The sequence below is a fragment of the Equus quagga genome, chromosome 10 (genome assembly GCF_021613505.1).
Source record: "Equus quagga isolate Etosha38 chromosome 10, UCLA_HA_Equagga_1.0, whole genome shotgun sequence".
Taxonomy (NCBI): domain Eukaryota; kingdom Metazoa; phylum Chordata; class Mammalia; order Perissodactyla; family Equidae; genus Equus; species Equus quagga.
Window position 1 is genome coordinate 84,156,746 of NC_060276.1, and position 26,633 is coordinate 84,183,378.

Consider the following 26,633-nt stretch of genomic DNA (forward strand, 5'->3'; position numbering starts at 1 on the left):
AGTTATCGGGCGCCTGCTGTGTACCTCCTTCCCAAATATATCCTTCAATATATCCTGTGAGCATTTGAGAGCCTAATGTGCCCTGCCCCCCCCAAACCTCACCCCAAAGGCCTTGTCCTCTAATGGATTTTGTGAGCATTTATCAAGTACCTGCAGTGTGCCTCATCGGGGAGCCCTTCCCCGAGGCCTTTGGCTTCCATAATTTTGTGAACATTCGTTGAGAGCTTGATACGTGTCTTGTCCCCCTCAACCCTTGCCCTAAGGTCTTCTCTCTAATAGATCTTGTGAGCATGTATCCGGAGTGTGCTATGTGCCTCACACCAGCCCTTTCCTCAAAGACCTTTCAAACTATTTAGTGAACATTGGTTGAGTGCCTGCTGTGTATCCCACCCAAGCTTCTCACCAAAAGTGTTGCCTTTAATGGATCCTGTGAGCCTTTATTGAATGCCCTCTATGTGCCCTAACTCCAGGCCCCCTCTCCAAGGGCCTATTTCTCCAAAGGATGTAGGAAGCATTTATTAAGGGCCTGATGCATGCCCCATCCCCAAGCTCCTTTCTCAAACATCATTTTCCTCAGATGAGTTCCTTGAACATTTTTGGAGTCTTCTGTGTGTGACTCATCTGCAGACTCTCCCCCAAACCTTTTTCCTACAACGGATCTGGAAAGCATTTATTAAATGCCTCCTTTATCCCCCTTTCTCAACTACTTCTTCAAAGATCTTTCCTTTGGTGGACCCACTTAGCATTTATCACCTTCCTGCTCTGTGACCCTTCTTTAAAGGTTCTTTCCTCCAATGTATTCATCAAGCATTTATTGAGCGCCTGCTGTTTACCCCATCCCTAACACCTTTTCCTCCAGTGGCTTCAGTCTGCATGTATTGAGCACCTTCTGCATGACCCACCTTTAGACTCTCTCCATAAAGGCCTTTGCCTCCATTTAATACAGTGATCAGATATCTAGCACTTGCTGTGTCCACCGTTTCAATCCATTTTTCCAAAGACCTTTTGTTTTTAATCACTCCTTGGAGCATTTGTGGAGCACTTGCTGTGTGCCTAACTCTGTGCTTTCTCCACAAAAGCCTTTCCCCCCGTGGATGGAGAATTAGAAGCTTACATAAATCAAGTTTCTGCATCCCCATTCCTCTTCCACAAAAGGCTTTTCCTCCAGTGGATCCAGGGACTGTATGCCCATCCCTAGCCCCAACTCTCCAAAGACCTTTCCTTTTAATGGATCCAGTGAGCATGTATTCATTGTCTGCCAGGTGCTCAACTCTAATCACCTTCTCCTAAAGGTATTTTCCTCCAATGGCTCCTGTGAGCATTTTTGGAGCGCCTTCTGTGTGCTCTATGTTCATACCTCCTCCTGAAAGTCCTTTTCTTCCAGTGGATCCAGTGAGCGTGTAGAGGGTACACTCTCCTTCATTACCCCTAGGAGAACCTGTGCTCATCCTAAAGCCTCTCCCCAGGGTCTTTTCCTTTGATAAATCCAGAACCCAGTTTACAAGGGTTACCCCTTCCCCACTCCCTTCAGTATTGCTAGGATTCCCTCTCCCAGTCTGAAGTCCATACCTCAAAGGGTCTTTCTTCTATTTAAGCCAGTAAACACTTGTTGAGCCTATACCTACTATAAAGAGCCATTCTCAACTTTCTCTTCCCAAGTCTGGAAGTTCCTGCCCCTGTCTCAAGAGCTCTCTACTTCAGCCTAAACTTATTGAGCACCAGCTCTGTACTGGTTAGATCACCTCTCCCCCCAGGAGCCCTTACCCAGCAGCCCTTCTCTCTATTTAGAGCCATTTATTCATTCTACAGATGGTTATTGCATACTTTCCATATGTCAGAGTGTGAGAGGCATTTATTAAGCACTACTATATACTAGGAAGAACCCTCCTTCAGTTCCCCTTCCTTCTATTCCCAAACCCTAGCTGGCTTCTCTATCCCTTTTCCTCCATTCAGCCCCACAATCGTTTGATGTGCACTTATGGTATACTAAGACCCCATATTCAGTCCTCCTCCCCTTCTTGTAGCCCTAACTCCCCCTTCAGCACTCTCCATCCTCCTTTTCACACTACACGATCCTGAAAGCTCATAATGTGCACCTACTATATTTTGGCTGGGTCCCCTTCCCCGACTTAGCAGCCATCTTCCCAACTGCCCTTCCCCCCCCCCCAAATAATCCAGAAAGCATTTATTAATCTCTTACTTTACTCTGTTCAAACAACCACATTCTCATCCCTGCAGCAGGCTCCTCCACTCTTTTCTCCATCAACCCATAAAGCATTTATTGAACACACGCTGTAATTCCTTCACCAACACCCACTCAGACAGATGTCACCTTCCTGGCTAAATTTGCTCGATTGAAGTCAACTAACCTTAATGAGGCCCCTGCTCTATATTGGTAACCACTCTCCTTTAGACTTCCCTTCTCCACTCTGACCCTCCAGACAGGTTCTTGGCTGCTTTTTCCTTCCTTCCATCAAGTATTTATTAATTGTCTACTGAATACTGACAAGACCCTTCCCCTTTCCATAAGCATAACTCCAGTGTTTTCCATTTTTTCTTCTAATTTTTCCAGCAAGCATTTATTGAGCACTTGCTGGATTCAGTAAAAGATTCTTCCTTTCCACTTCTGCATCCCAGAAACCCCCTTTATCCCAGCAGCTGCTCCAGTCTTTTCTTCCAGGCAATCTAGCAAATATTTATTTGGTGTCTACTATAGCTGGGGTGGGGTGGATAAAGGGAGAGAGCCCATGTGCACCAGGCCCAGTGTGGGGAACAGAGACCTCTGCACCACCAACTTTCAGACATTCCGAAGCATGACAGCTTTAGGGATATCAGCCCGGAATAAAGGAGAAGTGGTACAAACTCTGTAATGGATTGCACACCTAAATACAGTCTGACACCCTTCCCAGCAAACCTCACCCCTCTCATGCCTTCCTGGGTCTCCAGTCCTCCATGGTCTGAAGTTGCAAACTCTGAGTCGAGACTCATCTCGCCTTTTCAGAGATAATTTAGTCCAGTGTTTTTCAAACTGTGGGTCACCTATTGGCTTGTGACCAGCATTTCATTGTCTTCATGAAGTAGGATAAATGAAAATAGAAAATAACAGAGTATACTGCACATAGTAAGTGGAATTATTATTTAGTGAAACAGTTACCCTAATGATAAATATAATCAATAGTGTATACCATATATTATCTATGACATATGCTGTAGAACACATTTGTTCTATAATGGGTTTATAGTATATAATATATATGTGTATGTTTTTCTTCATGAAATGGAATAAAATAGGGCAGGAAATATCAAACTCCATTGCAGATAGTAAAGGTAATTAATTACTGAAACTTTCATTCCAACATATGTATATTTATATACATTCTGCTATTTTAGATACATAGACATATAATATGTAATATACAGTATATTATATGTTGTATATTATATTAGACATCCTATATTATATTTTCTGTATAACATATTATATGTGTCTTATATAACATATATTACATATATATAGGGTGGGTTATTATGTAAATATGTGTATAGTGGGTTATATAAACTCTATTTTTTCTTGTGGCTTCTTTTCTTAGACTTCCCTGGAAGCAGACCCTGAGACTCTGGGATTTGCGTGCAGATTTATTGGGGACAGCTCTTGGGAACAACACCTGTTGCGGGGGAGGAGTGGGAGAAGCAGGATTTGGCAGAGGGAAAGGTTGAGTTCTGATGCAGCCACAACAGAGGCCTCAGCCAATCATCTGGAAAGCTCTGGAGCTGGGATGACCCTTCAGAGTTGTCCCAATGGAGGTGGGGTGCCAAGGCTTTTGTGTTCCTGCATCAGTGTGTCATTGGCCACAGGCTGCTCCCTGGGAGGAGGCGTGATGTTGGGGGAGGCAATTTCCAGTGAAGGACAGCGCTGTGAGCCTTCAGCAGCAGATACCCCCCAGAAGCTGGGGGACAAATGTGAAAGCCTGAAGAAGGGGGGTGGTGAGGATGTGGGTGGAGTGCAAAGTCCACCCCCCCCCCCCGTACTACTCAGATTCACTTGCTTCTTAGAGTAGGTTCACCCCATCTAGGAATAGCATTTCCAGGATTGTAATTGATCTTGTTTCCTGGGGAAACTTGAAAGAATGGTTAGTGGGATGAACTGCAGTTGATAACTGTGGCATAAATAAATGATATGCATTGTCTCCTTCCCCTACTATATACCTTCTAGATTCCCCTCACCCTCAGCCAGCGCCTCTCTTGGTCTCGGTGGCTTACCTGGTGGGTGATCCATTCCCTCATCCTTGATGAATCTCTGAACCCTTGTTCCCCATGCTCTCCTCAGGCTGTGACTGCTGTACTTGTCTGTTTGCCATCAAAGTTGAGCAAGGGGTGCCAACAGATGCCCAAGTAGATCGTCTGGGTGCCAAACATACTCCTTCCTGCCCCACTGTGTGACAGCACCCCTACCTCCTCCTGATGGTCAGGGCCGTGTACCTCTGCCGGGGCAGTGACTCCTTTGATGTCCGTTGGCATGTGAAACCTCAAGTGTCCAGGTAGCAGTCGAAGCTTAGAATGTAATGGGATTCTTGCTGTGTCCCCTGGTAGCAGTGTTCCCCCTTGGAGAACCAGGACATCTAAGCTTACAAAGCCATAAAGGAACAGGAGGCGCACATTCCAAAAGTGCATCACTGGGATTGATGGTAAGCTGCGCCACTCCTACTTTCACCTCCGAGTTCTCAGACCCGTGTATTCTACCTGCTAGGAACACAGCACAAACAACAGTCATTGATTTAGAGTGGACACCGTGTTTTGGAGGATGGTGTTCCATTCTTGCATGGTAGCACCTCCAAGCTGGGGTCTTGTTCCTTCACTCTGTCAGGTCAGCAGCTTCTGGGTGGTGTGTTATATAACATCATCAGTTGATTCCATGGTCGTGGGCCCACTTTTCACCTCCTTTGATGTAAAGTGTGTCCTTCAGGGTTTTTTATTTGTTTGTTTTACATTTGGTTTCTTTTTTTAAAAAAGATATGCTTTTTGGTGAAGAAGATTGGCCCTGAGCTAACATCTGTTGCCAATCTTCCTCTTTTTTTTTTCTCCCCAAAGCCCCAGTACATAGTTGTATATCATAGTTGCAAGTCCTTCTAGTTCGTCTATGTGGGACGCCGCCTCAGCATGGCTTGATGAGCAGTGTGTAGGTGTGCGCCCAGAATCTGAACCGGCAAACCCCAGGCCACCAAAGCAGAGCCCAGGAACTTAACCACTACCGCGCTGGGCCAGCCCCTATGTCCTTCAGTTTGATGCCATTTTATATGGGATCCCATACTCGTGGATCAAACATTGTACAAGCCCTTGGACAGTGATACTGGCTATGGTCCTACAGTCAGGAAAGGCAAACCCATATGTAGAGTATTCCAGTCAAAATGAACCGTTACTCTTTCCAGAGTGGAAAGGCCCCAATGTACTCAGCTTGCCATAAAGTGGCTGGTCGGTCTTCTTGAGGGGTGGTGTCGTGTCAGGGACTCAATGTTGGTCTCTGTTGCTAGCAGGTTGGACATTCAGCAATAATACTGTAGCCCCACATATAGCCTCTATCTCTGCTACTCTTGCCACTTCATTCACGTGCCCATCTGCTTGCACTGGGGTGGATGATTCGAAAGGCTGGCTGACATCATCTAGCTGACTCATTCTGTCTACCTGATTGCTTAGTGCCATTTCCGTGGCGGATGCTGTCTGGTGGGTGTTAACATACAAAACTAAGATCTTCACTTCTCACTTTTTGCCCACACCCATATGTCCACCCGCATTTCTGTGTCTCAGGCCCCCTTGTCCTAATCTTCCAATGTTTTTTCTTCAAGGCATCTGACCAATCAGCCAAGCCATTCACTACTGCCCATCAGTGAATATATATTCTAATCTTGGGCCACTTTCTCCTTCCCCACAAAGGAGATGACCAGGTGCACAGCCCAAAGCTCTGCCCATTGGGAGCCCTGCCACTGTTTTCAAGGTCACTCTGAGTGAGACTCTAGTACAGCTGCTGTCCATTTTTGGCTTCCACCCACATGCCAAGCCAATCCATTTGTGAACCAAGCTTAGACTTTTTCTTCCTTCATCTGCTGCTTGTAAGAAGTCCCCTTAGTGAGCTGAGGGAGGCACTAGCGCAACTGTGGATGACAGGCATCTGGGTTACCTGCTCAGGTAGCTTGCTTGGTCCTGCTTGGTCCTGCTGGACCCATCTGGCTTTATTACCTGGCAGGCCTGGCAAGACCTAGCTCATAATAGTTACTTCTGGATGCATGGTCATTTGGTGCCCCATAGTCAAGCATTCTGTCTCTATCAGGGCCCAGTGTTGCACCAGGATTTGTTTCTCAAAAGGCATGTAGTTCTCTGCTACAAATGACATGGCCTTGCCCCAGAACCCCGAAGACCTCCCACTCTGGCTTCCCATAAGCTCCACACGGCATCTTTTCCCACAACTGACACCTCCAGCATCATAGGCTCCGCCAGATCATATGGCCTGAGTGGTAGGACTGCTTGCACCACAGCCTGGAGCTGCTGCACAGCCCTTTTCTGCTCTGGCCCCCGCTCAGAGCTGGCAGCCTTATGTGTCACCTGAAATATGGGTCAGAGCAGTATTTCCAGGTGTGGAATAAGCTGCCTCCAGAACTTGAACAGGTCTACCAGGTGTTGTGCTTTTTCTTCATGGTGGGAGGTGCAAGATGCAATGCTTTGCCCTATTCTTTGCAGGGGCTGACATGGCATGCCTTGGACCACTAGACCCCTAAAAATTTTACTAATGTGGCAGGCCCCTGAGTCTTTGTAGGGTTTATCTCCCACCCTCTGGAATGCATGTGTCTTATGAATGCAACGTGCTCATCATCTCTTGCTCATCTTGTCCAATCAACATGATGTAACAGATATGGTAGTTCAGTGTGATATTCTGTGGGATGTCCAGATGGTCCAGGTCCCTGTGGACTATATGAGGATACAGAGTGAGAAAGATAACATAGCCCTATGGCAAGACGATCAACGAATGTTGTTGTCAGTCCCATGTGAATGTGAACTGTTTCTGATTCTCTTTTCTGATTAGAATAGAAAAGAAGGCGTTCACTGAATCAGTGGCCACCTGCTGTACCTGAAGTCTTTTAATCTGCTCTAGCAATGACAGCAAGTCCAGTACAGCACCTTCAATCAGGGCTACTACTTGGTTGAGCTTGCAGTAGTCCACAAGCCTTCTCCAGAATTCATCCAGCCTCCTCAGGGGACAAACTGGTTAATTCACTGGAGATATGATGGGACTAACACCCTTGCATCCTTTGGAGCTTTCAGAGTGGCACTAATCTCCACCATCACCCCTAGGATATATACAAGATTGTCTTTGATTTACTGTTCTGATCACAGGAGGGGCGTGTAGTTTCAGAGGCTCCCATTTGGACTTCCCCACTACAATAGCTCTTACCCCACAGGCCAAGGAACCCATGTTGGGGCTCTGACAACTACAAATACGTCCATTCCAATTATGCATTTGTAAGCTGGGGAAGTGACCACTGGGTGGACTGTGGACCCAGTGGACCCACTGTGAGCAGGACCTGGGCCAGAACTTCATTTATTACCTTACCACTACTGTGCTTCCCAACGTGGCTGGTGCCGCTCCCACCAGCATATTCCTTATTGATTTTGTAAGTTGGGTATATCCTCTGGGCCCTCCCGTAGAACATAGTCAGCTGGTTGGTTTTCCAGACTTCAGTAGTGTATCTACTCTAACATGTCTGCTTCTCTGAGCCCTTTGATCCTTTCTTCCACAGTCTGCCGTGGAAGTTCTGGCGTTTGTGCTTTACTTGGTGTGGGCCATTGTTTTCTTCAAGCTTCCACAAATCATCCTAGCAGTGATTCAGCAACATCTCTTAGAGTCCTTGACAGGCTTTTAAGCTCTGTGTCCAGGGAGAGTGCTCCTACTCCGTGTTCCACCCGCCTTGAACCATTGTCCTCAGGATCCGTTCTTATGTGTGTTTTCACAGTTCCTGTCAATACATATTTGCCAGATTCTTCAGCTTCTGCATATTGTTCCTCTCCTTCCTTTGCAAGCTTAGAGCCTCTCCAGTCAGGTTGTGCTAGGATTTTACCCTGGTTATTCATCTGGTTGCCGAGAGGGGAGAGGAGGTAGATTCTGAAAGGGGCAAGCATTGTCTTATAAGGAACCTGCTTCATTCAAGGCCTCTGCATTACGTTCAAGCAGAAGGAAGGTCTATATTCTGACAAGGAGGAATGGCTACTCCTGTAGGCCCAGTGAGTTCAGGTGAATCTGTAAGTTCGAGGAGTTACACGCATCTTCCCAGATATCCCCATCCCAAGTCTCAGGGTTCCATTTCTGTCCCATTAGAGCCCTGAGAATGGCATAGGAGATGTGCTGGGCCTGAGAATCCAACCTTCTCTGAAGCTCTGCTACACTTACAATTAAGTCCTAAGCCTGGTCCTCCCCTCTGTCTGCCCTCTGGTTGCAGGAGATTAGGGTTTCCTTAAATGCAGCCAAGGAGGTCCTCTGGCTTTCACATTTTGCCTTGAGTTGGTGATTTTTCACCCTAAGGGTGTCAGATCTTTCTCCAGATAATCAGTGGCATTTAGCAAATAGTCTCCCAAGTCTGGTTACCATTTCCCTCACACCTCTCAAGTATCAAGTGCATTCCCTTCCACCAGTATCTTGTTACAGTCCACCGCAGTAAAAGTTACTGCTGCCCCCAAACCCCAAGAGCCTGCACTGCACTTCTCCCACTCAGGAGAATAAACTCCTTACTGCATCTTTGCCCACTACTGACACCTCCAGTATCATAGGATCTGCCAGATCATATGGCCTAAGTGGCATCCTGCCTGCACCACAGCCCAGACCTGCTGCAGAGTGCTGTGTGTCGCTACAGCATGTCAGGAGCTATCTGTGCTTCGCCTCCCACCAATGATGGCTCTTCATTGCCTGCTGGCTTCTGGGCAACTTAGCTCCAGAATGGCATCTGGATCCTCTTTGTGGTTTCACTTCTCTAGCCTGCTGTTTTAGGTTGCGTTCTCTGGAAACAGATTTTGAGGCAGAGATTTGCATGTAAGAGGCTTACTGAGGAGTGTGTTTGGGATCAACACCTGTAAGGAGGGCAGGTTTGGGCTGAGGCTTCAGCTGATCCCAGGGGGAGCTCTGGGGCTGGGATGGTCCTTCAGAGTCAGCCCATGTTGAGGCAAAGAGGCTGGCCTTTGTACTCACTCATAGACCAGATATAAGCCAGGGGCTGCCTGAAGTACATATAACGTTGGCCAAGGCAGTTTCTTGTGACAGAAGACAATTCCCAGGGGGACACAGCCATGAGCTGTCAACAGCTGATATTCAGGGTGCATTGGCCTTGAAGAGGAGATCTGAGCAAAGTACCACAGAATCCACTACACTTATGGTCAAAAAAGTTTGAAAAATAGTGAGGTACTCTACATTCGTCATCACTTTGTAGATGAAAAATACACAGGTCTGAGAGAGATTCTCTTCTAACACTTGTGAGAAGACGGTGTCAATAAGGGAGCGTGTGTGTTTGTGTGTGTGCGTGCACGAGAGAGAGAGAGAGAGAGAGACAGAGAGAGAGAGAGAGAGACAGAGAGGGAGAGGGAGAGAGGGAGAGAGAGAGGGAGAGAGAGAGAGAGAGAGAGAGAGAGAGAGAGAGGGAGAGAGAGAGAGGGGGAGAGAGACAGAGAGGGAGAGAGAGAGGGGGAGAGAGACAGAGAGGGAGAGGGAGAGAGGGAGAGAGGAGAAGCTAGCTGGGCTTGGGGTCTTTGGGCATGTCAGTGAAGTCACCAGGGCCCGTTTGTACTGTGTGTATGTGTCAGAGACCCTGATTGTGTGCAGGTAGGTGACCTGGGAGTGGCTCCTCCCCTCATCCTCCTTCTATGAGAAACTTGATTAGGGATGAGCTTCTGTCTGTGGAGAAGCCTGTCAGGTAGGAATCCTGGGCCTGGAGGAGGAGGCCACCGGAAACCAAGCCCAGATAGGGACGGGCCCAAGGACAATGACATAGCAGTTCGTGATTGCCCACTGCTGCTCCTACCCCTCTTCCCTCCTATGGCTTCCCCTCCTCCTCAGCTGCATTCCTCCCTGCCCTCATCATTGCTGGCTCGGCTTCTGTAGAACCACAGCTAGCCCACACCCCTCGGTCTGCTCCTCCTTTTCTGATACAGCTGCCCACCTACAGCTGTTGTGTCCCTCACGGCACACGACCACAAGTGGTGAATGTGCTCCTCCTTGGGAAAGGGCCAGAGAGCAGAGGGATGCTTGAGGAAGCACAAGCAGACACAGGCACTGAGACATACCCAGGCACACTTCATATATATGTATTCTCTAAGGTTTTTTGCCATTTACAAACCTCTATGCATTTTCAAAGTACATTACAGTTTACAAAGAACTCTTCATTTTTCGAAGCTTTTCAAAAACATTTACAATAGCAGTGTGACAAGCAGGTCATACTTGGGGAAATGCTTGCTCTCTATGGTTTAGGGACTCATTTTACAGTTTGCAATGTCCTTTGACATTTACACACCTCCATGAGGATTACAACAGACTTTATTGTTTACAAAGCGCTGTTGAGTTTTTCGAAGTGTTTCAACAATTATAAAGCGCTTTATGGTTTCTCTAGAGGCAATGAAGGGGCAAAGGGGTCAAAGAATTGGCCTGGGTTTTGTCTTCCTGAGATACGAACATTGATGGATGTGGTCTGCTTTTCCTCTCCAGGGCGAAATACTTCAAAGGGAAAAAGATCCATGGAGAAATTGACATTAAAGTAGAACAGGTTAGTTGGGGCAAGTGGACCTGGGGGTCGACCGTGCAGACTGAAAACTGGGTGATCCTTTTTGCGTGATGTGAATGAGTCACCAATTTCTTTTTTCCTTCCTAGGCTGAATTCTCTGATCTCAACCTCGTGGCCCATGCCAATGGGGGATTCTCTGTGGACATGGAAGTTCTTCGGAATGGGGTGAAGGTCATGCGGTGAGTATAAAAAGGGTACCTTGGTGTTATGGGAGAGGCACAAGGACTACCTTAGAGCTGAGGGAGCATCCCCACATCCTTCTGTGAGCAAGAACTTAGGCACATCACAGTAGCCAAGATATGGAAACAACCTAAGTGCCCGTCAGTGGATGGATGGATAAAGAAGATGCGGTAGGGGCCCGCCCGGTGGCGCAGCGGTTAAGTTCGCACGTTCCGCTTCAGCGGCCTGGGGTTCGCCGGTTTGGATCTCGGATATGGATATGGCACCACTCATCAAGCCATGCTGTGGCAGGTGTCCCACATATAAAGTAGAGGAAGATGGGCATGGATGTTAGCTCAGGGCCAGTCTTCCTCAGCAAAAAGAGGAGGATTGGTAGCAGGTAGCTCAGGGCTAATATTCCTAAAAAAAAAAAAAAGATGTAGTATATTTATATATAATGGAATATTGCTCAGCCATGAGAAGGAAGGAAATCCTGCCATTTATGACAACATGGATGGACCTTGAAGGTATTATGCTAAATGAGATAAATCAGACAGAGAAAGACAAATACTGTATGATATCTCTTATATGTGAAATCTAAAAAAGCCAAACAGAAAAACAGAGAGTGAAATGGTGGTTACCAGGGGCTGGGGAAATGGGAAGGTTGTTGTTTAAGCGTGCAAACTTGCAACTAGTAGATAAATAAGTCCTAGAGATCTAATACACAGTATAGTGAATATAGGCAATCATATTGTATTATATCATCAAACTTGCTAAGAGACTAGATCTTAATTATTCCCACCAAAAAAAGAAATGATGATTATGTGACATGATTGAGGTGCTAAGTAATGCTACAGAGGCAACCACATTACAACGTATAAGTGTATCAAATCAACATGTTGTGCACCTTGAACTTACCCAATATTATATGTCAAATATATTTCAATTTTTTAAAAAAGAACTTAGGCACAGAATGTGGAAAGATAGCTTCTGTTCTGAAGAAGTCTAGGATCCCAGCAGACCACAGACCAAAGTTTTCAGTTACTAATTCCACAAACATTTCTTGAGCGTCTACTGCGTGCCACGTGCTACTCTCAGCATTTTACAGTCGACAAATATTTATTGAGTACCTACTGTGTACCAGGAGCTGTTCTACGTGCTGAGGACCTGGCAGTGAACAAAACAGCCCAAAAAATAAAACAAAAAAAGCCCTCTGCCCTCACAAAGCTTACATTCTACTGAGGGACACAGACAATAAACAAATAGAACAGAAAACGTAAAAGTGCTAAGAAAAAATATATAGCAGTGAAGGGCTGTAGGGGTTGTTGGTTGGTGAAGGGGTCTGCAATTTGGATAGAGTAGACCAGCAGTGTGAGAGACATTGAGGAAAGACCTGAAGGAGGTGAACGAGTGATCCAGGCAGATATCTTGCGGGGAAAGGTTTCAGGCCGAGGGAACAGCCCTGAGGCTGGAATTTATTCTGAGCATCATCCTTTGAGGACAGCTGAGAGATTGTGTAGTCTGAGAGACTGTGGCCAGGGAGCTGTCAGAGCTGAGTGGGGAAGCTGCAAGCGGACCTTGGTGAGGGGAGGAGCAGGTAGGAAAGGCTTAAGGGGGTCACTAGATGGAGAAAGGGTGTGTGTGGTGGGGGGAACAGCTCGTGCGTGTGTGCTGAAATGAGAAACTACTTTGCAATTTCTAGGAGCTGTGGAGATTTAGAAACTTGGGCTTTACTCTAAGGGTGGTGAGGAACTTCTGGGGGGCCCTCCACATTGCTACCCCTGCCACCCCAGGTCTCTGAAGCCGGACTTTGTGCTGATCCGCCAGCATGCCTTCAGCATGGCACGGAATGGAGACTACCGCAGTTTGGTCATCGGGCTGCAGTATGCCGGAATCCCCAGCGTTAACTCTTTGCATTCTGTCTACAACTTTTGTGACAAGCCCTGGGTGGTAAGTGACTGGAAGGGTGCTAGTGGCAGAGGGAATAGCTCAGGCATGCACGTGAGGGCTTGAAGTCACTCTGTGATTTGGGGGAACTGAGCAAGTTTGGAGGCTTGGAGACTCCCTCTAGGTGAAGGACTCGCTGACCCGTCTCTTCTGGCTCTCGTAGTTTGCCCAGATGGTTCGACTGCACAAGAAACTGGGAACAGAGGAATTCCCTCTGATCGATCAGACCTTCTACCCCAATCACAAAGAGATGGTGAGTCTGGGGGAAGTAGAGTGGGCAGAAGGGAAAAGCGTCGTGCCTCCTGCAATACTGTTGCCACCGGAGGGATTACCCACGGTGTGCTGTCGGAGAGGACAGCCCGCACTGCACATGGAGGGTGACGTTGCTTCGTGATAAGCTTTATTAGTACCGCGAATTTGCTTATGTGGTTACCAGTATGATTTAAATCATTGATCCTGTTACTTATAGTATCTATTCGCGCCAGTATTAAAAATCAATTTCTAATGTAAATTAACAGAACTAATGTAATGAATCACATCACATTGCATATAGAAATCGAGTCATTGTTACTAAAATTATCAAATATTCCTCCCTATAGAAATATTACCAATGTTTCAAATCAGGATTGCCAATAAAAATTACCAGTAGCAATCTTATAAATTAAATTGTTTACAAGTAGAAATTGAATTGTTGGTTACTATTATCATAAAATATAATCTCTAGTATTACAATATCACCAATTCTATAAATTATTTTTACTGATATAAATTGTGAGTACCAATGTTATGAATTAAATTATACTTCCTAACAGAAATTGAATAATCATTTCTAGTATCATCAAAGATTATAACTATTATTACAAATTATTATCAGTATTACAAATTATACTTTAATAAATTATAAGTGCCTGTTTTGAATTATATTATACTTAAGAATAGAAATTATAGGGGCTGGCCCCGTGGCCGAGCGGTTAAGTTCGCGCGCTGCGCTGCAGGCGGCCCAGTGTTTCGTTGGTTCGAATCCTGGGCGCGGATATGGCACTGCTCACCAGGCCACGCTGAGGCAGCGTCCCACATGCCACAACCAGAAGGACCCACAACGAAGAATATACAACTATGTACCGGGGGCTTTGGGGAGAAAAAGGAAAAAAAAATAAAATCTTTAAAAAAAAAAAAAAAGAATAGAAATTATATTATTATCATCAAATATTATAACTATTACAATTTATTACAGGTGTTACAAGTTAAGATTATCAATATAAGTGAATTGTTATAATTACTAAAAGAAATTAAACTATTAATGCAAACATTGTAAAATGTTGTTACAAATTATTACCAATGTTACAATTTAAGATTACTAATAAATTATGAGTACCTATGTTTTGAATTGTCTTATAATTACTAATATAAATCATTATTAATATGGTTAACATTCCAAGTGATATTATATATAATTACTGATATTAAAGTTATGATTACTAATATAAATTATGAGTACCACAGTTATAAATCAAATTTTAGTTACAAATAGAAATTGAATCACCAGTACTAATGCCATCAAATTTTACAACTAATTTTACAAATTTTTAACAATATTACCGATTATGTTTACTTATATAAATAATCATTACCAGTTTTATGAATTAAATTACAGTTAAATGTCAATATTAACCCAACATTACCAACTTGGTTAAATAAGCATTGATACTAATATTAAAAATTCTTACCAGTATTACGAATTATGATCACTGACAGAAATTCACAGTGTCATGAATTAAGTTTACTTACAGATGAAGATAGAATCATTAGTTCTTAGGAACCCAATTTGTTTATCGTTATTATTATTCCACATTCTTTGAGAGACAGTATAGCTGGCTATGATTAAGAGCATGGACTCTGTAGCCAGAATTTCTGTGTGAGAATCCTAGCTCCACAACTTATTAGCTTTCTAACATAGGAAACGTTATTTAAATGCTCCGTGCCTCAGTTTACCCATCTACAAAATGTGGATAATAATAGTTCCTGCCTCATAGAATTGGTGTGAGAATTAAATTATTTAATGAACCTAAAGTGGTTAGAACAGCGCATCTGGCATCTATGAACTTCTACCTAAGTGTTGACAAACTTCCCTTCTATTCCTAGTTTGTTCAGTGTTTTTATCATGAAAGGATGTTGGACTTTGGCAAATGCTTTTTGTATGTTTATTGATGTGATCATGTGGTTTTTGTCCTTTATTCTATAAATATTGTGTATTATATTAACTGATTTTCATGCAAGTTGAGTGACACTTGCATTCCTGGGCCAAATCCCACTTGGTCATGATGTGTAATCGTTTTTATATGTTGTGGGATTCTGTTTGCTAGTATTTTGTTGAGAATTATGAAATCTGTAGTCATAAGGGATATTGGTCTGTAGTTTTCTCGTGATATCTTTGTCTGGTTTTGGTATCAGGATAATGCTAGCCTCATAGAATGAGTTGGAAGGTTAAATTATTGATTTTATATCTTTTTTCTTTTTAAATATAGACATTTACAACTATCAATTTCCCTATAAGCACCACTTTAGCTGCATCCCTTAAGTTTTGGTGTGTTGTGTTTTCATTTTCATTAATCTCAAAGTGTCTTCTAATTTCCCTGGTCATTTCTTCTTTGAGTGATTGGTCATTTAGAAGCGTTTTTATGGGGGCTGGTCCAGTGGCACAGCAGTTAAGTGCACACGTTCCACTTTGGTGGCCTGGGCTTCACCAGTTCAGATCCCAGGTGCGGACATGGCACCACTTGGCAAGCCATGCTGTGGTAGGCATCCCACATATAAAGTAGAGGAAGATGGGCACGGATGTTAGCTCAGCAAAAAGAGGAGGATTGGCAGCAGATGTTAGCTCAGGGCTAATCTTCCTCAAAAAAAAAGAAGAAGAAGAAGAAGTGTTTTCATGTTTCGCATATTTGTGAATTTCCCAAATTTCCTTCTGTTATTGGTTTCTAATTTCATTCACTTGTGGTCAGAGAAAATACTTTGTATGATTTCCGTCCTTTTACATTTACTGTGATTTGTTTTGTGGCTTAACGTATAGTCTGTCCTGGGGAATGCTCCGTGTACACTTGAGAAGAACATGTATTCTGCTGCTGGAGTGTGCAGTGTTCTATAGGGGTCTGTTAGGTCTAGTTGGTTTGTAGTGTTATTCAAGTCTTCTCTTTCCTTATTGATCCCTTATTTAAAGTGAGGTGTTGAAATCTTCAACTATTATTGTTGAATTGTCTATTTCTCTCTTTAATTATGCCTGTTTCTGTTTCATGTATTTTGGGGCTTTATTGTTAGATGCATATATATTTGTCAGTGTTTTATCTTCTTCATGGATTGACCCTTTTTATCAGTATAAAATGTCCTTCTTTATCTCTGATGACAATTTCTGTTTTAAAGTCTATTTTATCTGATCTTGGCATAGCCATTTTAACTCCCTTTTGGTTATTGTTTGTGTGGTAAAACTTTTTCTATCCATTTACTTTCAACTTATTTGTGCCTTTGAATCTAAAGTGTGTCTCCTGCACACTGCATATAATTGGGTCATGTTTTTCATCCATTCTGCCTAACTCAGCTTTTCATTGGAGTGTTTAATTTATTTACACAATGTAATTAGCGATAAAGTAGAATTTATGTTTGTAATTTTGCTAGTTATTTTCTATATTTCTTATGTCTTCTTTGTTCTTGTATTCCTCCATTAATGCATTCTTTTGTATTAAATAGGTATTTTCTAGTATACCACTTTAATTCTCTTGTTGTTTCTTTTCTGTGTTTTTTTTTTAAATTATTTTCTTCGTAGTTTCCCTGGGGGTTACAATTAACATCTTAATTTATACCACTCTCATTGGAATAAATGTCAAGTTAATTTTAATAGTATTTTTTTAAAACTTTGCTTCTTTATAGCTTTATTCCCTCATCCCTCCTTTGTGCTCTTATCATCAGACAAATCGCATCTTTATACATCATGTGCCCAGGAACATAGACTTATAATTATTGCTTGATGCAATTATCTTTTAATTCAGATAAGAAAAAAAGTGTTATAAACAAAAAATACATTCATACTATCTTTTATATTTATCTATGCAGTTACCTTTACAGATGCTCTTTATTTCTTCATATGGGTTCAAGTTACTGTCTAGTGTCATTTTATTTCTGCCTGAAGGACTCTCTTAGTATTTCTTGTAGAGGAGTGTGCTAGTGACAAATTATCGCAGTTTTTGTTTATCTTGAATGTCTTAATTTCTCCTTCATTTTTGAAATATAGTTTTGAAGTATATAGAATTCTTAGTTGACAGTCTTTTACTTTCAATGTTTTGAATATATTGTTCCATTGCCTTCTGGCCTTCAAGGTCTCTAATGAAAAATCAGCTGTTAATCTTACTGAGGATCCCTTGTATGTGATGAGTCACTTCTCTCTTACTACTTTCAAGATTCTCTCTCTGTCTTTGTCTTTCATAAGTTTGTTTATGATGTGTCTAGATGTAGATGTCTTCAAGTTTATTCTACTTGAAATTCAGTGAGCTTCCTGGATGTATAAGGTTAATATTTTTCATCAAATTTGGGAGGTTTTCAGCCATTATTCCTTCAAATATTCTTTACTGCACCTTTCTCTCTTCTCTCTCCTTTTCGGACTCCCATTATGTGTGTGTTGATGTGCTTGATGGTGTTCCACAGGCCTCTGAGGCTCTCTTCATTGTTTATTTTTTTCTTTCTGTTCCTCAGATTGGATAATCTCAGTTGACCTATCTTAAAATTCACTGATTCTTTGCTCTGCCGGCTCAAATGTACTGTTGAGCCCCTCTGGTGAATTTTTCATTTCAGTTATTGTGTTTTTCAATTCCAGAATTTCTATTATTTTATCATTTATATCTCTTTATTGATAGTCTCTATTTGTTAAAATACCATTCTCATACTTTCGTGGTTTTAGATATGGTTCTTTGAAAATATTCTAAATAGCTGATTATAGTCTGGCTATTAAGTCCAACATCTGGGTTTCCTCAGGGACAGTGTCTGTTGTTTGCCTTATTTTTCTGTGTTTGGGTCATACCTTATTGTTTCTTTGCATGTCTTATAAGTTTTTGTTAAAAACTGAACATTTTAAATAATGTAATTTGGTGACTCTGGAAATCAGATTCTCCCCCTTTCCAGGGTTTGTTTTTGTTACTCTTTGATTTTTAGTGACTTTTCTTAACTAATTCTGTAAAGTGTATATTCTTTGTCATATATGGTCACTGAAGTCTTTCCTCCATTAGCTTAGTGGTCAGCTAATAATTTGACAGACATTTCTTCAAATATCTAGAAGCAGTAAGTCTCCCAGCCTTTGATGATGGGCTCTATGTGCATGTTGGAGCATGCCTTCAAGGCTCAGGCAAGCTGTTTACAACTTTGCTTTAGCCTCCACTTCCTGCTTGTGCAGAACTTCAAGGTCAACCAACAATCCTGGGCATGCAATGCACATAGCCTTATGCATATTTGCAACTTTCTAGATTCCTAGGAATATGCCAGAGCCTTTCACTGCCTCCTTTGGAGATCTCATTACCCAACTTTTCCTGTTAAGTTTTTTGATTAACTTGTTATTTGTCATAACTGTAATTGCTCCATCAAGCAGCTGCAATGTTAAACAATTGCTACTGATTATTTTTGAAAAGTACCCCAAGGGAAAGCTGTTCACACCAGGTAAACTCTGAGTCAGGTCAAATAGACAAGTCTTGTGAGTGGAGTTTTCTAGCAAAGTACCAGACAGATCAAATAAGGATAGTTCTCTGGGAATGGGGTTTTGGAGGAACTCCAAACCTGTTCTACCCCCTACAGTGGTTACTAGGCTGCTGGGTTTCATCAGGATTGCAAGGCTGTTGATTTTCAAGGCTGTTGTGGAGGTGGGAGAAGGAGATGGGAACAGGAAAAGGTCAAATGCCACAAAGCTTACTGTTCTTACTGAGATTCAGCCATTTTTCTTGAATAGGTGCTTCCTGAATTGTTGTAAACCTTTGGTCAATTTCCAGAGTTCTCACAAACTTGATTTTAACAATTTTTGCCAGTATCTTCATTGCTTTTATGGTGGAGAGGACTTTTATAGGCCCTTACTCTGGCATTTCCACTAACATCACCTCCAGGCATATCCTGTTCTTTCCCAGCCCCAGCCCTAAGATAATGGTATTTCAAAGCCAGGATCTGGGAGCTAGATGTACTCATTGCTACTGGAATGCCCTTGCTTCTAGGCCCTCTCATTGTAAAGAGCTAGGAATTTAAAAAATATATGAATATATACATATATATACATATATACATATGAAATTATATATATACATATGTATGAAATGTTGTACTGATACCTCCAATTCTAATCGAACATATTACAGGATTCCTTCTAGCCTTCCCCCATTCTATATTTGTATTTCTCTTCTCTAACAATGAGAACCTTAACCTCCAATATCATCAATATATTTACTTATTTTTTCAACCCTACAATACACAGAAAGTATTTTTAGAATTTCAACATCCATACCACTGTGAAAAACAAACCTAGTAAGGTAGAGCTTGAGATCTTTTTGCCCTTTTTGTGTCTTTAGAGGAGGGTGTATAGTCAAAGTACTGTATTGAAAAGTTACTTGGTTTAGTTCACTTTATTTCTCATTCAGCATGGTTATGTTATTCATTTTGCTTCAAATATAGTTTGTTTCTCTTTGAATTAAATTTTAGTTTTTTCCTTATCTATGCTGATGTAATTTTATATTTTTAAATGTGAGACATTAGCAGATTCCAAAAGTCAAAATATAAAAAAACATAAAGAGATAAAATTTAAAACCTAGATGAATGGGTAATTTCCTAGGGAAACACAGTTTACCAAAATTGACCCCCATTAGAGCTTAACAAACCAGTTTCCGTAAAAGAAATAGAGAAAGTCATTAAGGAACTACGTCATAAAAATGCGTCAAGCCCAGATGGTTTCACAGGGAAATTCTACCAAACTGATAGAGACCAGTTAATCCCAATGCCACGTAAATTGTTCCAGAGAACAGAAAATAAAGAGAAACTTCCACATCATTTTTCTAAAGCAATTAAAACATTGATAGCACAAAAAAGAAAAGCATAGACCATCAAAACATTACATTGATGTAAATTCAAAAATCCTAAATAAAATATTAGTACACAAATTCAAAACTACATTAAGAAAATAATATAGCATGACCAATTAAGTGAATTTCCTTCTGGGAATGCAAGGATGGTTCATTACAGGTAATGTATTGATATAATACAACATATTAATAAATCTAAGGAGAAAATCATATCATCATGTCCATAGATATTTAAAAAGCCTTTGACAAAATTCAACACTCATTCTGATAAAATCATTCAAAAACAGAAACCAACTGATACCTTCTTAACATACTAAAATTGGTATACCTCAATCCTAAAGTTATCACCAACTTAATGGAATGACATTAAAGGCATTTCCACTAAGATCAGGAACAAGGCAAAGTGCCCACTGTCTCCACTCCTTTTCAACATTGTACTGGAGGTATTAGACTAATGCAATTAGACTAGGAAAAAAAATTATAGATGTAAGAATGGCTAAAGGGATGTAAAAATATCTCTGTTTATAGATGATATGATAGTATGCCTGGAAATCTCCCAAAGAACCAGTAATAAAGCTAACTCAAACAATAAAATAATTCAGTAACATAGCAGAATATAAAGTCAACATACAGAAATCAGTAGTTTTCATATACACAAATCACCATATAGAAGGTATAATAGAAGAGAAAAACCCATTTATGATAACAAAAAAGATAAAATACTTCAGGATAAAGTTAGCGAGGGATTTGCAAACTTATATGAGGAAAAGTTTAGAACACTCCTGAAAGATGCAAAGGTAGACCTAAACAAATGGAAAGACATTCTTTGTGCATGGCCAGGATGAATTAACGTCATAAAGATGTCAGTTTCCCTTCTCGGGTCTCTTTTTTTTTTTTTTTTTTTTTTTGAGGAAGATTAGGCCTGAGCTAACTGCTGCCAATCCTCCTCTTTTTGCTGAGGAAGACTGGCCCTGAGCTAACATCTGTGCCCATCTTCCTCTACTTTATATGTGGGATGCCTGCCACAGCATGGCTTGCCAAGGGGTGCCATGTCTGTACCCAGCATCCGAACTGGCGAACCCCGGGCCGCCGAGAAGCAGAACGTGTGAACTTAACCGCTTTGCCACCGGGCCGGCCCCCTCGGGTCTCTATTTTTAATTTATAAATTTAATGTGATCCCAAAAATATGCCTATAAGCTTTTATCTGGAGCTGGGCAAATTGATAATAAAGTTCATATGTAAAAGAAAACATCATATGGAATAGCCAGGAAAACCCTAAAAAAGAGAGCTGCAATGGGGGACTAGCCCTACCAGCGTGCAGGGAGTTTAATGCCTGTGCAGGAAAACACATTACGAAAGTTTCCTAATTTAAACAGTATGATGCTGACACATCAAGAGAAAGACGAAAGGAAGAAAAATTAAAAGTCCAGATATAGATCCATGTACATATGGAAGTGTAGAGTGATAAAAGTGGCAAGCTTTGTTTTTGACATTTAAATTCTTCATCCATCTGAAATTGATTTGCTTTTTCTTTTTTCTAGCATTCTCAGAAGCATCTTTATTACATGTGTTCTTTAACACTTCTCTGCATGCATTACAGAATGCCTATCACATCCGTCCACTTACATAACGCTCTTCTCAACACAGCACGTAGGTAGCTTTCTTATAAACATCTTCATTACGTGTATTCTTTGAAACTGATTTTCGTATACAGTGTGAGGTAGGTAGGGATCCAGTTTCATCTTTTTCCTTATTAGTGACCCTTTTTTCCCCCACTGATCTGGTATGCCACCTCTATCACATGTGAAAATTTCCTGTATGTGTGGGGCAGGTTCTGGACTCTCTGTTCTAGTCCACGGGTCCCTTTCTCTGTACCTATACCAACACAGTACTATCTTAATAACTGTATTTTCTAATTAATTGCGACTGCCCCTCCTGACTGTTCTGCAGCTGTGTAGAGGCTATTTTTGTCAGGTACAGAAAGAACAGGACTTCAGAAGCCGGGGAGAGACAGAGTTAATGGTAGGAAATGGTGGCAGGGGGTGGCAGAGGCATTAGACTTGCCACCGCTATTTCCTCTTTTATCCCCCACCCCACTGAGCAGCATGGAGGGGCAGAAGCTAGGCCTGGATCTGTGGGAACAGTCTTCCCTACCCTGTACTTTGAAGCTCTGGTGGGAGGTTGCCCAGCCTCCATCACGTAGCGGAAGACACACATGGGGACTCTGGCTCCACTACCCCATCTACTCCCATCCAGGTTGCAGACCACCAGGAGTCCTCAAGGATGCTCAGGTCAGTGTGTCTAAATAGTCGCCAGTCAGGGCTGGAGCACATGGGAGGACCCTGTTAAGCACAGTTTGACTTCTCTTCACAACTTCCCCAGCCTGGTGATCTGTTTACATCAACCTGGTTGTGCAGACCTAGGGTGGGGGGTGCTGTAGGAAGAGGGACTTCCCCTCCCTTGCTACCTAGACTGCAGCTGATTTATGGCTCAGCAGACATTTATAGAGGGTTCACGATGTGAGAGGCAGAGTCCAACCCCGAGGCCTCTCTGGATCCAGTCTCCCTTCTGGGCCCAGGATTCATAGTCTCTGTGCAGTGAGGAAAGAGAGGGTGCTTCAGGGTGAGAATCAACAGGGTGAGGGATGTGGGGATTGTGTGAAAGAGAGAGGGCAGAAGCGAGGGAGCAGTTGAAGGAAGGAGCAGGGGAGATATGTCAATAGGGTGGGGGGTTTCTTTTGAGGGGCCAATTTCATTGAGATATAACAAGTTCAGAAAAGGGGACGTATCATAAGTGTGCAGCTGGCTGACGTTTCACAAAGTAAGCACACTCCTGTCATCTGCACCCAGATCAAGAAACAACATGACCAGATAGATCCCCAGCACGGTTAGAAGTTGATGGTCTCTGGGAGGCTTGAGGAGGTCTTTAGGGGAGGTCGATGGGCTTGGATTGGTTTGTGATGGAGAAGAATGTGGAGAGGCCCCAGTTCACTGTGGTTGAGTAGAAGTCTGGGTCCGAGGCAGGAGGCTGTTGTACATGAAGACTCAACAGCAGACATCAGGTCCCAGGGAAGGCAGCCAAGTTCATGGCTTCATGTTCTTCTTGCCAATGCTCAGACAAGCAGGTGTCCCTCCTCAAACACTCTGCAAGGTTGGGACTCAGGTATGTGGCTTTGTGGGGGTGGCAGGGAAGCACCTGGAGGTGGTTGGGCAGAGCACTGCTCCACACACTTCTCATGGTTTCTGCTCCTAGAAGAGAAGGGCAGCAGGGACTAAGGTCAGACAGAGGGGCCAGGGAACAGTGAAAGGGGATAGCAAATGGTGAGGAAAGCAGAGAGCAGGGAGAAGGGAGTAGGGAACATGGAGAAGGAGCAGGAGCAGGGAATAGGAGAGGAAGCGGGGATTGGCAAATGGGAGCAGGAATCAGAAAGAACAGGAAACCACTGGAGCTGTGGCTGCGGGCATATCTGAGGGGCACACTCCAGGCCCAGTGGCATCCATTCCTGTAGATATTCCGGAAGCCTCCCCGATGTACTCCTCCCCGAACCCCTTCCAAGGACACACCGCTCGTTTCCCGAAGTGCAGGTTCCCATTCCTCAGAGCCTAGAGGGGACAGACGCCATGCCCTGATGGTCAGTAAAGTGTGACCAGATGTCCCTTGACTAGGACAAACTGTGATCCCCAAGTGGTCAGTCCCAAAGACTTAGGACACTATGGGTGGGGGACAGAATTTGCCGTGGTTGACTGAAATTGAGAGCACAGTATCCTGGGTGGGGAGCACTTGGTGGGAGAATGCCCCAGGGAGGGGACACTTTGTTCCAGGGCTAGGAAAGAGGGAGGCCTGCGGATGAGGAGTCCATGCAGGGTGGGGTCAGGCTGGCTGACCTGTGATGAAGGATTCCTAAAGGGGAACCTCTCCTCATGGATGTCGCCACAGCTGTTCTTGGTGGGCATGTAGATAGATATAACCACATTGCTCTTTATATTAGTACTTCCATGAACCAGAGGTTCAGGACCTCTCTAGGAACCCTGATTGTAAGGGGAAAAGTGGGAGGGGTACACTAGGACTGAGGAGCATTTATACGGTGAGGGGCTGGAGTCTTAATATCACATCAGTAGCTTTTGGGCCTCAGAGACCCATCCCATTCCCTCAGCCAGAGCAGGGTCAGGGGCTTGTATTTTGGTGGGGAGACAGATCTGGGGAAGGGGTGGACAGGGTACCCTTGCAATTTGAACTCATAATGGCTCATGGTCTCAGGAAGGAGGATGAGCCCCAGGAATTAAGCCATGAGGACTAGAGGTGGGAAAAATGTGTCAGGGGACCCCTTGGGGTTTAGGCATTCACAATTTTCCCCACCCCCAAGACTCCTGAAAAAAAAAAGTTGGCAGAGCACCTCCTCTCCAGGTTCTACCACCTCAGGAGGCTTTATCCACCCTTCTGGAACCTCACTGTGAGCCCCTGTGTTGGAGGCCTCTCTGAGGTCTGCCCAGACTTACCTATGTCTGAGTTACAATAAGCAGTGTGGGAGTGTGGTTGGTAGTACTCGAAGGCCTGCCTAGGATGGTCACAGACAGAGCCAGGAGCAAAGCAGGGGCCAGCAGGAAGGTGAGATTCATGGCAGGGGCCTGAGGGACACAGAGGGGGAAGTTGAAGCATGACCTTTCTCTGGCCCAGCTCACCCCCAATCAGGAGCGGATTCAGGGAGCATCTATCTAACACTACTGCTTTCCAGGGGCCTGGGGTCAGGAGGAGGCCTCCATGGTGTAGCAGAAAGAAACGACACTGAGTCTGGGCCTCTGGTAACAATGACCCCACCTCCATCAGTCAGAGCTGTAGGTCTCCACACGGGTTCAGCAGGGGCCCAAGCACAGTGGTGGATAAATAGTCAACAACAGGGAAGCACGGCCTGGGCATTCCTGCCCACATGAACGCTCTATTTTACTCTTTCAAGAGGGTGTGCCTCCCGCCTTCTACTGGAGCAGGGATTGGCAGTTGGGGAGTGTGTCTGAGGTTCAAACAGCTTGTTATGCAGACTTTCAACCCATCTTGTTTTTTAGAAAAGCTCCACCTTCACCCACATATTGAAAGAGAACTTGTGCCCTAATCATTTCGTTTGGTGGGAGCTCTACAATGCAATCAGGGTTGGTCCTCAGATTTCACCACTACTAGCATTGGAGGTGTCAGGGCTGGATAGTGAGATAGGCGTCAGTCACTACTGATAAAAAGACAGGGCTGGTCTTATAGAAATCTACCTCTTCATCTGTCATGGGGTGGCGGGGAGAGATGTTTCAACATATAGGGTAATTCGTTGGGAGCTGTTCCAGCAGGGAGATTTTCCAACTAGAGATATCTAAGGATGGGGAAATGTGTCAATGGGGGTCAATCAATAGGGTCTATATGGGTGGGTGGTATTTTATGAATGGAAAGAGTTTCAAATGGGCTTATCAATGAGATACATATCAATGGTGGGTATTTTGGAATGTGAAGATTTGACAAGGGAGCTCATTACTGGGGGCATTTCAATGGCCATTTCTGAATGAGGAGATATGCAAGTGGGTTGAGATGTAAGAATGGGTACATTTGTCAATAGAGATTATCAGTGGGAATTTTGTCATAGAAAGATATTTATGAACAGAGAGATTTGTCAGCTGGGTGGTCAGTAGGGAATATGCCAATGGATGGGTAAGTATACAGAGAGATATTTGTCACTGGGGTCCATCAGTGGATGATAGATTGCTGCTGGGTATTTGTGAATGAGGAGGTTTACCAATGTCTGCGGGATATTTATGAATAAGAGGGTAGCCCAACAGAGATATTTGTTAGTGGGTTATTTGGGAAAGAGTGGATTTGTACCACGATGAGAGAGGACTTTGCAATGGAAAGATTCACCAAGGGCTTAGAGATCTGTCACCTGTACTCTTGGTGACAGTAGAGATTTATAAATGTGGTGAATTGTCTACCATGAGGACTTCATGGTGGAAAATGTCATCACTGCCTGGAGGGGTTGCCCTCAGGAGTCTTTGAAAATGTTGGTATTTTTCAGTTAGGGGATTTGCACACTGGGAAGCAGTGTACAAGTATCATAGTAATAAGAAAAACATTATAAATGAGCATATTAAATATTTATAACATCTCTAGGAGAGATTATCAAGATCATGAGTTAAACTAGGTTTCCAGGGTGCATTAAATTATCATTACTAATAATACACATTATTTCCAATATTGTAGATTATCATCCTGATACCAAACTTTATTTGCAATATTGTAAATAATAATTACTGATAAGAATTATCACTACTGAAGTTATACACTAAATTATATTTATCACGCTACTACGCATAATAACTAATACTTGTAAGTGCTGTGTGCCTAGCACTGTTCCAGGCCCCTTACATGTACCACCTCATTTGCAGCTCACATTGTCCCTATGAGTTAGGCCTTCTTCTTCTTTTTCTTTTTTATTAAGATTATGATAGTTTACAACCTTTTGAAATTTCAGTTGTACATTATTGTTAGTCATGCTGTGGGTACACCCCTTCACCCTTTGTGCCCTCCCCCCACCCCCCCTTTGCCCTGGTAACCACCGATCAGTTCTCCTTGTCTATATGTTAACTTCCACCTATGA

The 26,633-nt window shown here is 43.2% G+C and overlaps 1 protein-coding gene across 1 annotated transcript in view; it reads left to right on the forward strand.

Annotated features, from left to right (window-relative positions):
- Positions 1-26,633, forward strand: part of SYN1 (synapsin I) — a 44,828-nt gene that overhangs the window by 661 nt on the left and 17,534 nt on the right. The window contains exons 2-5 of the mRNA XM_046672975.1: positions 10,733-10,790; positions 10,896-10,987; positions 12,761-12,917; positions 13,078-13,167. Coding sequence (XP_046528931.1) covers positions 10,733-10,790; positions 10,896-10,987; positions 12,761-12,917; positions 13,078-13,167 — 397 coding nt within the window. The remainder of the gene's footprint in view (positions 1-10,732; positions 10,791-10,895; positions 10,988-12,760; positions 12,918-13,077; positions 13,168-26,633) is intronic.